The 12596-nt window shown below is 43.3% G+C and overlaps 1 protein-coding gene across 5 annotated transcripts in view; it reads left to right on the forward strand.

Annotated features, from left to right (window-relative positions):
• Positions 1–5514, forward strand: part of LOC147430753 (senescence-associated protein AAF, chloroplastic-like) — a 41566-nt gene extending 36052 nt beyond the window's left edge. For all 5 annotated transcript variants that reach the window (XM_086493315.1, XM_086493313.1, XM_086493314.1 and 2 more), the window contains 3 exons: positions 3657–3760; positions 4918–4993; positions 5061–5514. In XM_086493315.1, the coding sequence (XP_086349441.1) occupies positions 3657–3760; positions 4918–4993; positions 5061–5228 (348 nt within the window). In that variant the 3' untranslated portion in view covers positions 5229–5514. The remainder of the gene's footprint in view (positions 1–3656; positions 3761–4917; positions 4994–5060) is intronic.
• Positions 5515–12596: the final 7082 nt, after the last annotated feature.

Consider the following 12596-nt stretch of genomic DNA (forward strand, 5'->3'; position numbering starts at 1 on the left):
TTTCCAGATTGTCCATGTTCAGGGACACAAAAATTTGGTGGTAGATGCTGTCTCAGAAGCCCCTTGTATCGGCTATTTTTGCAATTCATCATAGAAGCTTCGAGGATATGATCGAACAGTACGCCACAGATCTTGACTTTGCGGACATCTTTACCCGCATACAGAATTGGGAGACAGTTCCAGGATATTCCTTGCGGGATGACTACTTAATGAAGACAACGATGTTGTGTGTTATATAGCCCTCGAGGAAAAAGTTCTTGAGCGAGTGTCATTGTCCACCTTTTACAGGCCACCGCGACATAGATACCACCTTGAGGGGTGTGGAGCGTTACTTCTACTGGTCGAGGCTCTAAAAGGATGTGAATGACTTTGTTCGCAATTGTTTAGTATGCCAAAAGATCAAGTTTGATAGGCATAAGGCACATGGACTCTTTACAGCCTTTACCCATCCCCACGCGCCCCTGAACAAGCATTGTGATGGATTTCAGCTTTGATTGCCCCAAGACTCAAAGTGGGCATGATGGCGTTTGGACGGTCATCGACAGATTCAGTAAACAGGTCCACTTCATTCTGGTAAAGAAGACAATTAAGCCCGATCATTTGGCGAAATTGTTTGTCTCACGGATTTTTCGAATATATGAAATGCCTGAGTCCATTGCCTTGGACAGAGATCCCCGGTTTACTAGTTTGTTTTGGAAAGCAATCTAGGAGAACATTGGCACGTGGTTGTAGTTCTCATCCTCGTTCCACCCGAAGACAGATGGGCAATATGACATAGCCAATTCAATGGTTTTGAATTTGCTGAAGTCTTATTTTTCGGATCAGAAGAGTTAATGGGAAAAGTTTTTGCGCTTGTAGGAGATTGCCTACAACAAACACACGGGGAAGGCCCCATTTGAAGTATTCGAGGGTGCTAAGAAGGTTCTTCAATTTCTAAGCCCCTAAAACAAGATTCTTTTGAAGTAGATTTTTGAAACAAAGTCTAGAAGGCATAGAAGGCCATCTAGCCGTTCAAAGGAGGAGAGCTCATCCTCTTTTGACAATGATCAGATCACAAGAAAACCAAGGAGTTCAAGGAAGGGAATTAGGCCGTCAGGTTTCAGACAAGCTACTAGGACACCCATCGAGCCCTTAGTTTGTACAACAATTTGACATTGCTTTCTCTAGAGAGCGGTTATCAAAACATTCCAGGTAGCAAAAGGCGGCTTCTTACTTGAAAGGAACAATGGAAGCATGGTGATCTTCTCTGTTGTTACGTAGAGAAACACATGCGACGTGGTTAAATTTTTTTTTGGATATTAGATGAATATGCAAGAGATGTCATCGCAACCTGGCACTTGAAAATGACTGAGAAAGATACATTGCATGACTATTGCCAGAGGTTTTGGGATACTTATTTGCCAGTGCCTTCGTCTCGAAAGATTACTTTGAAGACTAGATTGAGCGGTTTTGTTGTAGTTTGCCAAAAGAGAATCGAGACTCTTGTCTGAACCAGAAGTCTGACTATATTCAAAGACTTATGCAACATGCTAAGGAACGATTTGGAATGCATGTCGGCTCATTGACTTATGCGACGGACATGATAGTATCCACCTCAAAAAGGCAAGAGTCTGCCAGTGAAGAGAATGAATCAAGGGAACCGGATGACAGCTCATCACCGGATTCTGAAAAATTAGAGGGTTCTGATGAACTAAGGGAACCAAATGCAAGTTCATCAAAGGATTCCAAAGAAAGAGGAATCAGATGATAGTGCGTCTTAGGGTTCCGATGATTGAGACTGGCGTGCCAATGGACAAGGGAACCTAAAGAAGCTACCCACAGGTCCCAGGACACAAGGAAAGAAAGGAAAAAGGGAATCAACTAGTAGATCAGAGATTTTCCCAGACTCCTGATAAGATTTTTTTGAAAGAAGATCAATATGATCTAGATCTAGATATTGCTTTTGCCAAGGTGCACGAGGCTCTTGAGAAGTCTCCAGCACGGCATAAGAAGGCAACCGATAAGATTCGTCGCAATTAGCAGCTGAAGGAGGATGATTTGGGTGCTCTTACGGTTTGAGAAGGTACGCCTTAAGAAATGAAAGGAAAAGGAACAGCTTTTTTCAAAGCTAAGAATGCAATACTATGGCCCTTTCCAGATTAAGAGAAGATAAATGATGTATCATTTAGACTGAAGTTGCCAGAGACTTGGAAGATTCACAATGCTTTCCATGTGAGTCTGTTGAAAAATTTCAAGGGTGAGGTGCCAGTCGACAGGGAGCCTGAGGAGCAACCTAAAGGGGAAGAGAGCGAGGAGATACTTATTCCGGAATAGATACTGGCTCACGAGGAAAGGAAAGAGAAAGGTAAAGTGAACTGCAGTTCTTAGTCAAGAACTATCCGACATTGATGCGAAATGGATGGAGGAGGAAGACGTAGCAGATGCCCCTCAGATTTGGAACTTTACCTTGACGCTTTTGGTCTATTTATGGCTATTCCAAAAATTCTTGGGGATCAGCAGGTTGAATCTGGTGCAGGCGGGAGTGCACAAGAGAGGAGTTACTCCGCCCCATTGTCACAGGTTAACTGGAAAGAATAAAGTCACTGATTTTCCTTTGGATTTCAGGGATATTGATGGGCTAACAGTATTCTGCTGGATGACTTTATGAAAGAAGTACTTTGAAATGGTATCCCCGAAAATGATGTCTCGCACATGATAATGCTTGAGGCGAATGATTACTCGCACATGATAGTGCTTGAGTCGAAAATCTCTATAGAATTGATCGCAATATGGGATTAGTTAATTCGACTTCAGTGAGGTCTGGGATGGATCTAGATGCGGTTACAAAATAAGTTACTTGCAATCATGGTCTGCTATTTGGAATGAATTTTTCTATGGCTGATTTGTCATGTGATGTCGTGTGAGATCATGTGCAGTGATGTGACTGTCGTCTTTGTGTTAAGTGCTGGATTTGTGTCTGCACTTGAGGTACTGCATTGTGTGTACATTCCATTTATGCAATCTAAAGCAAATACCACATCGGCAAAGGTGTGGGGGGCCCTTGAGAGGGTTGGTTAAGACCCCATCGGGTGTTGCTTTCTTCTCTCTCTCTCTCTCTCTCTCTCTCTCTCTCTCTCTCTCTCTCTCTCTCTCTACACATGTCTATTGCACTCTCTCAACCCCTCTCCCCGGGGGAAAATAAAAGGAACCATCATTTAAGCACAAAGAAATCACTTACGCAAGGAAAGAAAGAAAGGATTTTGTGAAAGTGTAAAACTAGATCTTCACCTTTTCAATTGTGTTGCAGCTAACATGTGGTGGTCCATTGAAGGTCCCCATATCTTGAGTCTTTACTCCATAAATCAATAAATCATAGCTCCGTAAATCATAGCTGATGTCACTAACGTATTAAAGAGCCATAGTTTTGTTCGCGGTTCTCGGAATTGAATGTGCAAACACATCCTCTCTAGTTTGCCTAGGACAGCATAAGCTCTGATCAATCTAGTCTCAGCTGCTCTCCTCAATGAAAACAATGGCCCACCAGAGACTATCCCAAGGTAAGCGTATGCATCTGTATATCCCACTAACTCCTGGCCATGAGAGAGAGAGAGAGAGAGAGAGAGAGAGAGAGAGAGAGAGAGAGAGAGAGAGATTTTAACATAATGGTTTGGTAACAGCTAGAGTTGATAATTGCAACACTTTTGGACATGGATGCTGTAGATGGTGCAAGTAGTGCAACTATGCTTGCTGAATGTGCAAAATCACCAGATGTGGCTACCAGGTATTCAGACCGTTTCACTGTAAAAAGTTCCATGAAATGTTATGTTATTCCCGTCGCTTTTTTTGTGTTGCTTATGGAGTTAAATCAATCCTATTGCTCCATATAAACTCAAATATCCGCCACTTTTTCCCCATTTCTTCCATGTCTTCTATTTGAGGAGTGCTTGTGCTGTATAGCTATCACATTTGGTAGCACTGTTGTCTTTAAAATGGAGGTGCTGCTGCCCGCCCCCACGGTACCCACCCGCCCACCCACCTACCCACCCACCATACACACACTTTTTTGTAAATCTGCTTTGATTAATTTACAAGTGGGAAACCTCAAAGCGAGGAAAACCCACGAAAAGAAAGGGATACAAAACACGGAGCACTATGAGACTCCGAAGGTTTGAAACAGTCGAAATAAATCCTGTAGGTTTCAAGAGTGATGTCTCCAGCGTCGTAGGCAAAATGCAGTGCTTGACCAAGAGATAATTTGAAATAGGAAAAGGGGTCAACAAGAGTGCCTTGGAACATTAAGGAGTTCCTATGATGCCAGATGGCCCACATAGTCCAAAATCTGACCCAGGTGAAGAACACCGCAAACTGAGATTGTTGTGACCGAAGCACCCCAAAAAGCCAAAATAGTCCGTGAAAAGAGCCGGAAGGAAATCGCAGCCGAAGAGCATTCGACACTTGCCGAATGAAGGCTTTGGAGTGATGACAACACCACAGTAAGTGTGGCACGGTCTTGTCAGGTTCAAGGCATCTGGGGCATCGGGAAGGCGCAATATGCCGAGCATGCAACACACTGCCAACAGGTAGAGCTCCCACCAAGCACCGCCACAAAAAAACACGTTCCTTCAAAGGCAGATGACTCTGCCAAATACGAGACAATGTGTGTTGCGACCACAAGGATGACTCAGAAAGCGACCATAGCTGATTACCCCGCCATACATCAGACTGAAGGATGGCATAGACACTGACAGCTGAGATCCCACCACACACACACACACACACTAATGTTCTAGGAGTAGTGGGCTCTTTCTCTATTGCATATCTCAATTTCTAGGCAAGTTTGATAGGTGTGATTCATTATGTTAAATTCTTTGTATGGAATCTAGAGTGAGTGTCACTTAGATATTTCCACTCTAAGAGACGGCTTTTTGGCTTTTACAGGCAAGCTTTGGCAAATGCGCTTGGAAATGCTCCATCACTTTGGGCATTAGGAAATGCTGGAATGGGTGCTTTGCAGGTAACTGCTGAAAGAATCATTTGCTTATCCTTTGTCTATACAATCTCTTACTGTAATTGTGATGTAGAGGCTTGCGGAAGATGTCAATCCTGCCGTGGCCGCAGCTGCATCCAAGGCTTTAGAGGAACTTAGAAAGCAATGGCAGATGGATTCAGATAATAGTTTTACTTTACGAGCAGATGGAACCTTTCTTGAAAGCTTATACTCAAGTGAGGATGGCGAAGATGAGAACTGACTGCAAAGGTAGAACTAAACTTGTTCTGCCGCTACAAATGCAGAGTGATCTCTACAGCCATGTGCACCCCGTTGCCATTGCGTACGAGGGTGAAGAAGAGGCCGTCTCAATGATATGCTTGCAAGGAAGGAGTATGCCATGGATATATTTTGGAGTCAGTTGGCAGCGCTGAAGGTTCCATAAGTATCTTAGGTTCTCCTCACCTATGTATCTTAATGGACTTAACCCTTTCTGATTTGTAAATTGTCAAGTTGGTCAAGACTGAAGATCTTACGTTTTAGCATCATTATTTAGCTCACCCAATGTAGGTTAGGCTAATGAGATAATCAATCAAGGGGCTGCTCTAGTTATATGTAAATGATTATATTCTCTCTCTCTCTCTCTCTCCCTCTCTGCCATCCACTCCACACAATAAGTAGCCCCTATACATACTCAGCAGAGGTCCATGCTGCCGGGGGAAAAAAGGAAACCCACGATGGGACTATGCCATAGAACCATTAGTGATGATGAGTGAAAATGGCTTTAATGCACCTTACAAGCACAGAGAGCTCTTGGGAAGACTACGTAGCAGGAGGGCAGAAGACAGATGTAGAGTCTCACACGCTGCAAAGGACAAGCTTTTGAGCATGAGCCTGCCCACTACAGCTCTGCATATCTATTAACCACACAGACCACAGAGTCCGCACCTCATTCTGAAAGTGAACACAATAGTCCCCTTGGTTGCACACACATCCAAATAGGGCTGTGGGAGAGGGCTTCTGTGGAGTAGACACACCATTGTGTCTTTCCACAAGTTTGGCGACACCATGGTCCCATGGAATTAACAACACATGGCCAAGTTCTGTCGAGCAGTACTTGAGGTAGAGTTCAACTCGTGTAGAGAGGGACTCAAAGTCCCGGGTTTTAGACGAGCCTTCTCTAATTTATATCACATCGCTGCCTCATTGATGGGGCGAAAGTGTGAAAGAAGAGATTACAGTATTGCCTATGTGCTTTTGCAAAGCATTTTATACAATTCCACGCGAGAGGCTGTTACACCTCTAGAGCTTGGGTGTACCTTCACAAATGGCTTGGGCTATATATGTGTTGTATATGAACAAGTGCTAGGGAGAGTATGACGCGCCACCGGAGCTCATCAAACCCTAGTTCTAGCACCATTGGTGTGAGACAAGGATGCCCACTCTCTTCTTTGAGTTGGTGGTAAGGGTGCATACCTTGGAGGTACCCTAGTACATATCATGCTCTATGTTGTCGATATTGTTTTGATCTATGAAGCATAGGAAGGTTGACAACGACATTTTGAGGCTCTTGGCGACTCTTGTATGTAGAGAGGGTGGTAGTGAACCTTGGAAAAACCAAGGTCACGACCTTTCCTACTTGCAAGGTAGACATGAGTGCGGCAATCTCTATGGTTGTGGGTGGACAAGTAGAGGTGGTAGAGTCGTATCTATACTTGGGTGTCATCTTTGCCAACGAGTGTTTCAGAATGGCAAAGGTAGCAACAGATAGACTCACCAGAGGATATGTGCCTTTGGCCATGCTTGAGAGGAGCTGTCATCAGACACACTTTCAGGAGGCGTGCACTAAGGGGTGGCTATTCGACACTTTGGTCATCCAAACTGTGGTGTATGGTACAACAATATGGGTTACACCACCTGTTTGACATAGGATGGAGCTAGTTAGCTTGATGCGCTTCAGAATTGTACTTCCTTGAGCATATAGATGTGCACCCATATCCCCTAGATTAGAGCTCTAGTCCCCCCCTCATATACCATGTTTCTTGTATCCTGGCCTCACATGGATCACCTCCTCTCCCCTTACCATAGAAACATTTTTTACTTGGTATTTTTGTCCTTTCCCGATAGATGGATGACACACACAAGTATGTCTGATTTTCCTCATAGGCCAACTTCGGCTAATAGATCTCTCTCTCTCTCTCTCTCTCTCTCTCTCTCTCTCTCCGCCGTCCTCTGTCCCCCCAGCCTCCCCCCGGGCGAGGGGCTCCCTTATGGGAAGGTGTGAAGCCATAGCCTTGCCCCCCCAAGCCTATCTGCGACCTGCAGGGCCGATGGCGTCCTGGTGACCCGTTGCGAGACGACCTGCCAAGACTTGCGACAGCATGCAGAGCCGACACTCGAGAAGCCTGATGATGGTGAAAGCAAGCCTCCCTGATCTGCTGGCGACAACGAGGGGCTGCTGGAGCTGCTGAGTTACTGCGGGCAGGTGAAGGCGCCCGAGCTGACAAAGGAGTCTCTCTCGCCCTCTCTCTCTCTCTCTCTCTCTTTCTCTCGCCACTCACAACATAAAGAGCTCTGCCCTAGAACCTAAGGGTTTCAAATCAAACCCATATCCACAGTAAAGCTCCCAACAAATCTCTGTGCACTATGTGACAAAGTGAGCAACAGCCATCAATCACAGTCCGACTTTTTACCATGAACACACCGAAAACCACGATGAGGAGCCGACCCAGTTTTGCAGCCGTTGTGGCAGCACCGAGCAAGAACGATAGGATTGGACAGCTTCAAAGAGCCCTTGATCAACTTATGGAAGAGAATCGGGATCTCAAGGCTCGCCTCGGTAAGCTTGAGACGCGCTTTGACTCCATGGTCAATCTTGCCATAGACAAAGTAAGAGAAGTCGAGGTGAAAGTCACCCACGCTTAGTCTGTGGTCTTGGCAAAAGTACAAACTTGTGTGACGACGGAGCTTCACAAGCAGAAACTCCAGGAAGAGAACGCCCTTAAGATCCAGATTGGTGGGCTTCCCTCACCATGGTGCATTATCGAGGACACCCTCGAAGAGGTAATCGTCAAGCCCAACGATATTATTCAGCCCATCAACATCAAGCCAGAAGACATTTCCTGGATTAACGACACACAAAGGAAAGTACCACCGGAGCACTGCCTTCTCACTTTTAAGGACAAAGAGGAGCGAGTGAGGCTATTGCGTCAATCTTACCTCCTCAAAGGAACAAAGGTTTGGATTGCTGAGGAGCTGACCATGAATCAACTCAAGGTTAAAAAGTGCGAACTCGAGAAGGTCGACGAAGCCCTAAAGCAAGGCAAATGGGCAGTCTACCGAGGGGGGAAGGCTATCATTCAAGAGTTCCGAACTCCCAAAGGGGGTCTCCCCTTACCCAACCCCACTTAGGTTTAGGTCTTGTTTCCTTTTTTTTCTTATCTTCTACCCTACTGGCAGACCCTCAGTCCTTAACTGATATGTATCCAATGCCTTCACTTAAAAGGCTTCGTTGTAATGTTTTTTGTCTCCGGTCCCATGGGTCATATATGACCTCCGTGGACGATAATGCAATCTCTCTCTCTCTCTCTCTCTCTCTCTCTCTCTCTCTCTCTCACAAACACGGAGTGGTAGAGTCCATATCAAGCAGATAAGGCTTGAGGAGTATTTTTGGCCCACACAAATGGCATCCCATCAGGATGCTATAGTACAACGAGGACCTCCTCCTGCTAGAGCCAAGGATAGCAAAGCCCGTCCAAGACGGAGAGCCCCTGGTCACAAAGCATCACATAGACACAGATGGGTGGTGAAGGACATTAGAGGCAGTCACCAGAGACATCTCTAGAGAAGACTAGTCATCGTAGAGGGCTCCCTCATGTAGACCTCACTATCCCATCACCACAAGATGGAGTTTGACAAGGCTTGCATTTTCATGATGATGTGTTATCCAAGGCACATAGAGATGAATTGAGCCCCATGCAGTTGTCATGTACCCCGCCCACACTATTCTCATGCCTTGAATACCTCACACATGCCCATTCATAGTCTATGAATTACCTTCTTGTTGGAGGAGATTCTTTTTTTGTTGATTTTATCTTATACAGATACTTTGTACATGGTTTTGTCTAACATGTCAATTCTCTTCCCCCCCCGGTAAGCCTCTTTACTACAAAGCATAGCTTGCAACATTTAGGGAAGTCTAGACTCTCTACATCTTTGAAAACATATCTTTAAGTACACTTCCGCTCTAATACATCAACGGGAAGAGATTTCATGATGGTTTTGAAGTATGGAGCAAACATCTCTGTACCCCTCCCAAATTTTTTTGGGAGTCACTTCAAGTGTTGTAACCATGAGACAAAAAATTAGCTTTGCTTTCTTTTTTGTTGGTTGCTGCGCTAAATCATTTTCCCTTCATTTTGCTTGAATTGATTCTCTTGTGAAGCATAATGATCTACAATGTTGCTCATTTTCCTCTTTTCTTTTACCATCAGTGCGGGGAAGATAGAAGGGAGAAACTTTTTATATATCCATGTATTTATAACTGCACATTGTTGTACACCCTCCAGAGGCAATCGGGAAAACAAGCTCCCCAATGGGGGACGAGGAAACACCCATCGAGAGCATAGCTCATGAGCCTCGAACCGTTGTTGTGTTGTGGTATGTACTCAAAAATTGGCATAGCAGCAATTTGCACGAGTTTCTAAGCAAGGGGATTACTTGTTTATGGCTGAAATCTTATTATTTTTTCCTTTTTTTGTATTCAATTCATGGTTTCTTTATGAATGTGTAGTGTAGTCTTGCCTCTACTATTTTGTATTTGAGCTTGTGAGAGAGTGAATTAGGGTTTCCCTTCATCAAAATGGTGTGTGGGTTTCAATATGGAAGCTCTTAAATCTCTGCAAAATTTGAAAATGATCAATGTGAAGGTGGAAGCTTGTGATTTCCTTTCAATAGATTGAAGTTACAACTATGTAATTAGAGGCGAGGCTACAAGACTCCATGACAGAGGTTTGGTTTTGAATGGGATTTGTGCTCGTATATGAGTTGAGATTTCATAAATGATACAAGCTTTTTTCATTGCTCTTTTTGAGTAAAATTGGTTTTGAGTTTGTGATCCGTTCATCATGAATTTAGATTCAGAGCACAATAGGAAAGAGGATTTGTGATTTTCCAATTATAAACGCTTTTAGATTTTAAGCATGGAAGAGATTAGAGACTATGTAAGGGAAATGAGGGAGGAGCATGGAAGTGATCGGGAGCAATTCAAATTAGCCCAAAAGGAGGAATAATTCCTGCAGGACTCTGAAAGTGTTACAAAATGAAGTTTCTTGGAATGGGTTACAAAGCCAAAAGAAGCACTTTCCATTATTGAAATGCTGAGGGAGTTTGAGACTTTATGCTCAACTGTTAGGAACAAAGTGAGGTACTTTGGATAGTGAAAAGACTGAAGTATTCCTTCAAGATACAGGTACTTAACTCCAGCTATTGCTTGAATACAAGAATTTAGAACAGGGTCTAAAGGCTGACTGGAAAGAGGTTACATTGTAGAGACAAGATGGTGGTGAATGGTGCTACTTCTACCTCTAGCATGCCATAGATTCCAACAAAGCCTGCTAATGTGAGTAAAAAAGGTGATAATTCTATGCTTGATGATATTGTTAAGGGAATGCAAGAAAAAAAGTTAAAACCTGACGAGGCTTGAAGAGAAAGGACAAACATCTGGATAGAAATCCCAAAGTAAGGAAGGATTTTTGCACATATGTATATGGTGTGATAGCACAAACCACGGTAGAAGGGATTGTGATCGCTTCAATGATGCTTTAAAAAGAGATCTTGTGTTTTTTAAGGATGGTAATATCCATCTGCGGGAGACAAGTATGCCAGGAACTAAATTTGGAAAAGGAAGTATACGAAAGTTATTAGAGGATATGGCAACCAATCATGCCATCTCTGTAGTGGAAGCTGCTACCTATGGGGTGAAGATAGAGTTGATTCCAAAGAAAGGGTCAAAGCATTTTCAAGATGTTTTTGAGGAGTTTGATGGCTTGTGGCCATATGTAGTGGCGTCATCCAAAAAAGGGAAGGTCACTAAATAAGTATTACATCAAGCTAGTAATTGCATACGCTATATAACAAGTTGGGATGATCACGTGGACTCTTTATCTATATATGCCTACCTTGAAAAATTCCATAACAATGAAGCAATTGTAGAAGAGAAGCATACACATGAGAATGGGGATGCATGACCCTCTACTTCGAAAAGGGTTGTAAGAGTTGCATGAAGGAGGGACCTTTTGCCCCAAAAAATAATAAAAACGGCGCTAAATGTGTTGCATCTTACGATGCTCATAGCGACGTTTACAAACTATGAAGCATCATAAAAAAGACACTTAAAACATTTTTTTAAAAGCCCAAATTTATTGGGGGTGCCATTTTTACTCCCGCGGCAACTGAATAGGAGCATTCTCCATCAACTTTGCAGTGAAGCGAGGCCGGCCCCTATTGACCATCTCTCCTTTGCTCCCACCCCATCCCTCCTTCTCCAGGCATACATGCGCGCCCGCACACACACACAAATGAAATGGTATATTAATGTCTTCAAAAGGCCAAAATTGTTGGAGATGATGAAATAGGAAACAGAAGGAAGATAGCAACTCAGAGTAGAAAGAAGATGGAGAAGGAGAAGACACAGAGCTTGTGTACGAGATCTCTGTAGTCTATCTCTCTGTATTAGAAATAATAGAGTATATACAAACTCAGAGCTACAAAGCTTATATGAGACCCTAAGAGATAAGGTGTCCTTTCACACCAGATGTCTAGGGGGAAAAACCCAGTGGGAGAAAAGTGCCCCTGGTGAAGCGCGTTGTCGTGCTGTGACACGTACATAGTGGGAACGCATGCTACAAGATCTATCTTGTAACTTTTTAGATACATAATTATCTTTCCTATAATGTACATATGCATATTTAAGTATAATAATAAGCCTTCTACCTCATCCTATTATTTTTCTCAAGGGTAACTTATCCTTACTTTACCATCAGAAAATACTATGGGAAAAGCTCAATAGCTCCGCCTCTTTAACTTGGGGCAAAAAGCATTGATTCTTTATTTCTACTATCTCATTATCATCTCACACCCTAGCTAGATCCTATATCTAGGGTAAACTCCAATATATATATATTCTATATATTTTTTATACTTTTCTTATATTTCTTTTTAAATAGCTACCAGGAGGGAATCAAATCCTAGTGGGACACTAGGTGGCATGATTTCAAAGATACACTTATTTTAATGCATTATTGCAAGCATGATTACAAAACTTTGTCAAGGAGCAATGTCATGCTTTCATATGGCATGAGGTGTCCTTTGGAATTAAATGAAAGTATAGGCTAAGGGGACCACGGGAAGACTTTTGCTGCCAGAAATGGACCCTATTTTGATGAATTTTTTACACAAGGTTCCAATCCGAATTGAAAAATGATTTTAAAATGAAAATCGTAGCTAATGAGCCGAAGTTTCTGCCCATATTTTTACTTTTTTATTTGGAGGCACGGTTGAGGAGATATGATCAAAATACTGGACCCCAGTCTGCCCACATCATGCAGGGACAGCTCATTTCCAACTTTTC

This window comes from Adiantum capillus-veneris, chromosome 21 (genome assembly GCF_014529385.1).
Source record: "Adiantum capillus-veneris isolate H3 chromosome 21, ASM1452938v2, whole genome shotgun sequence".
NCBI classification, from domain to species: Eukaryota; Viridiplantae; Streptophyta; class Polypodiopsida; order Polypodiales; family Pteridaceae; genus Adiantum; species Adiantum capillus-veneris.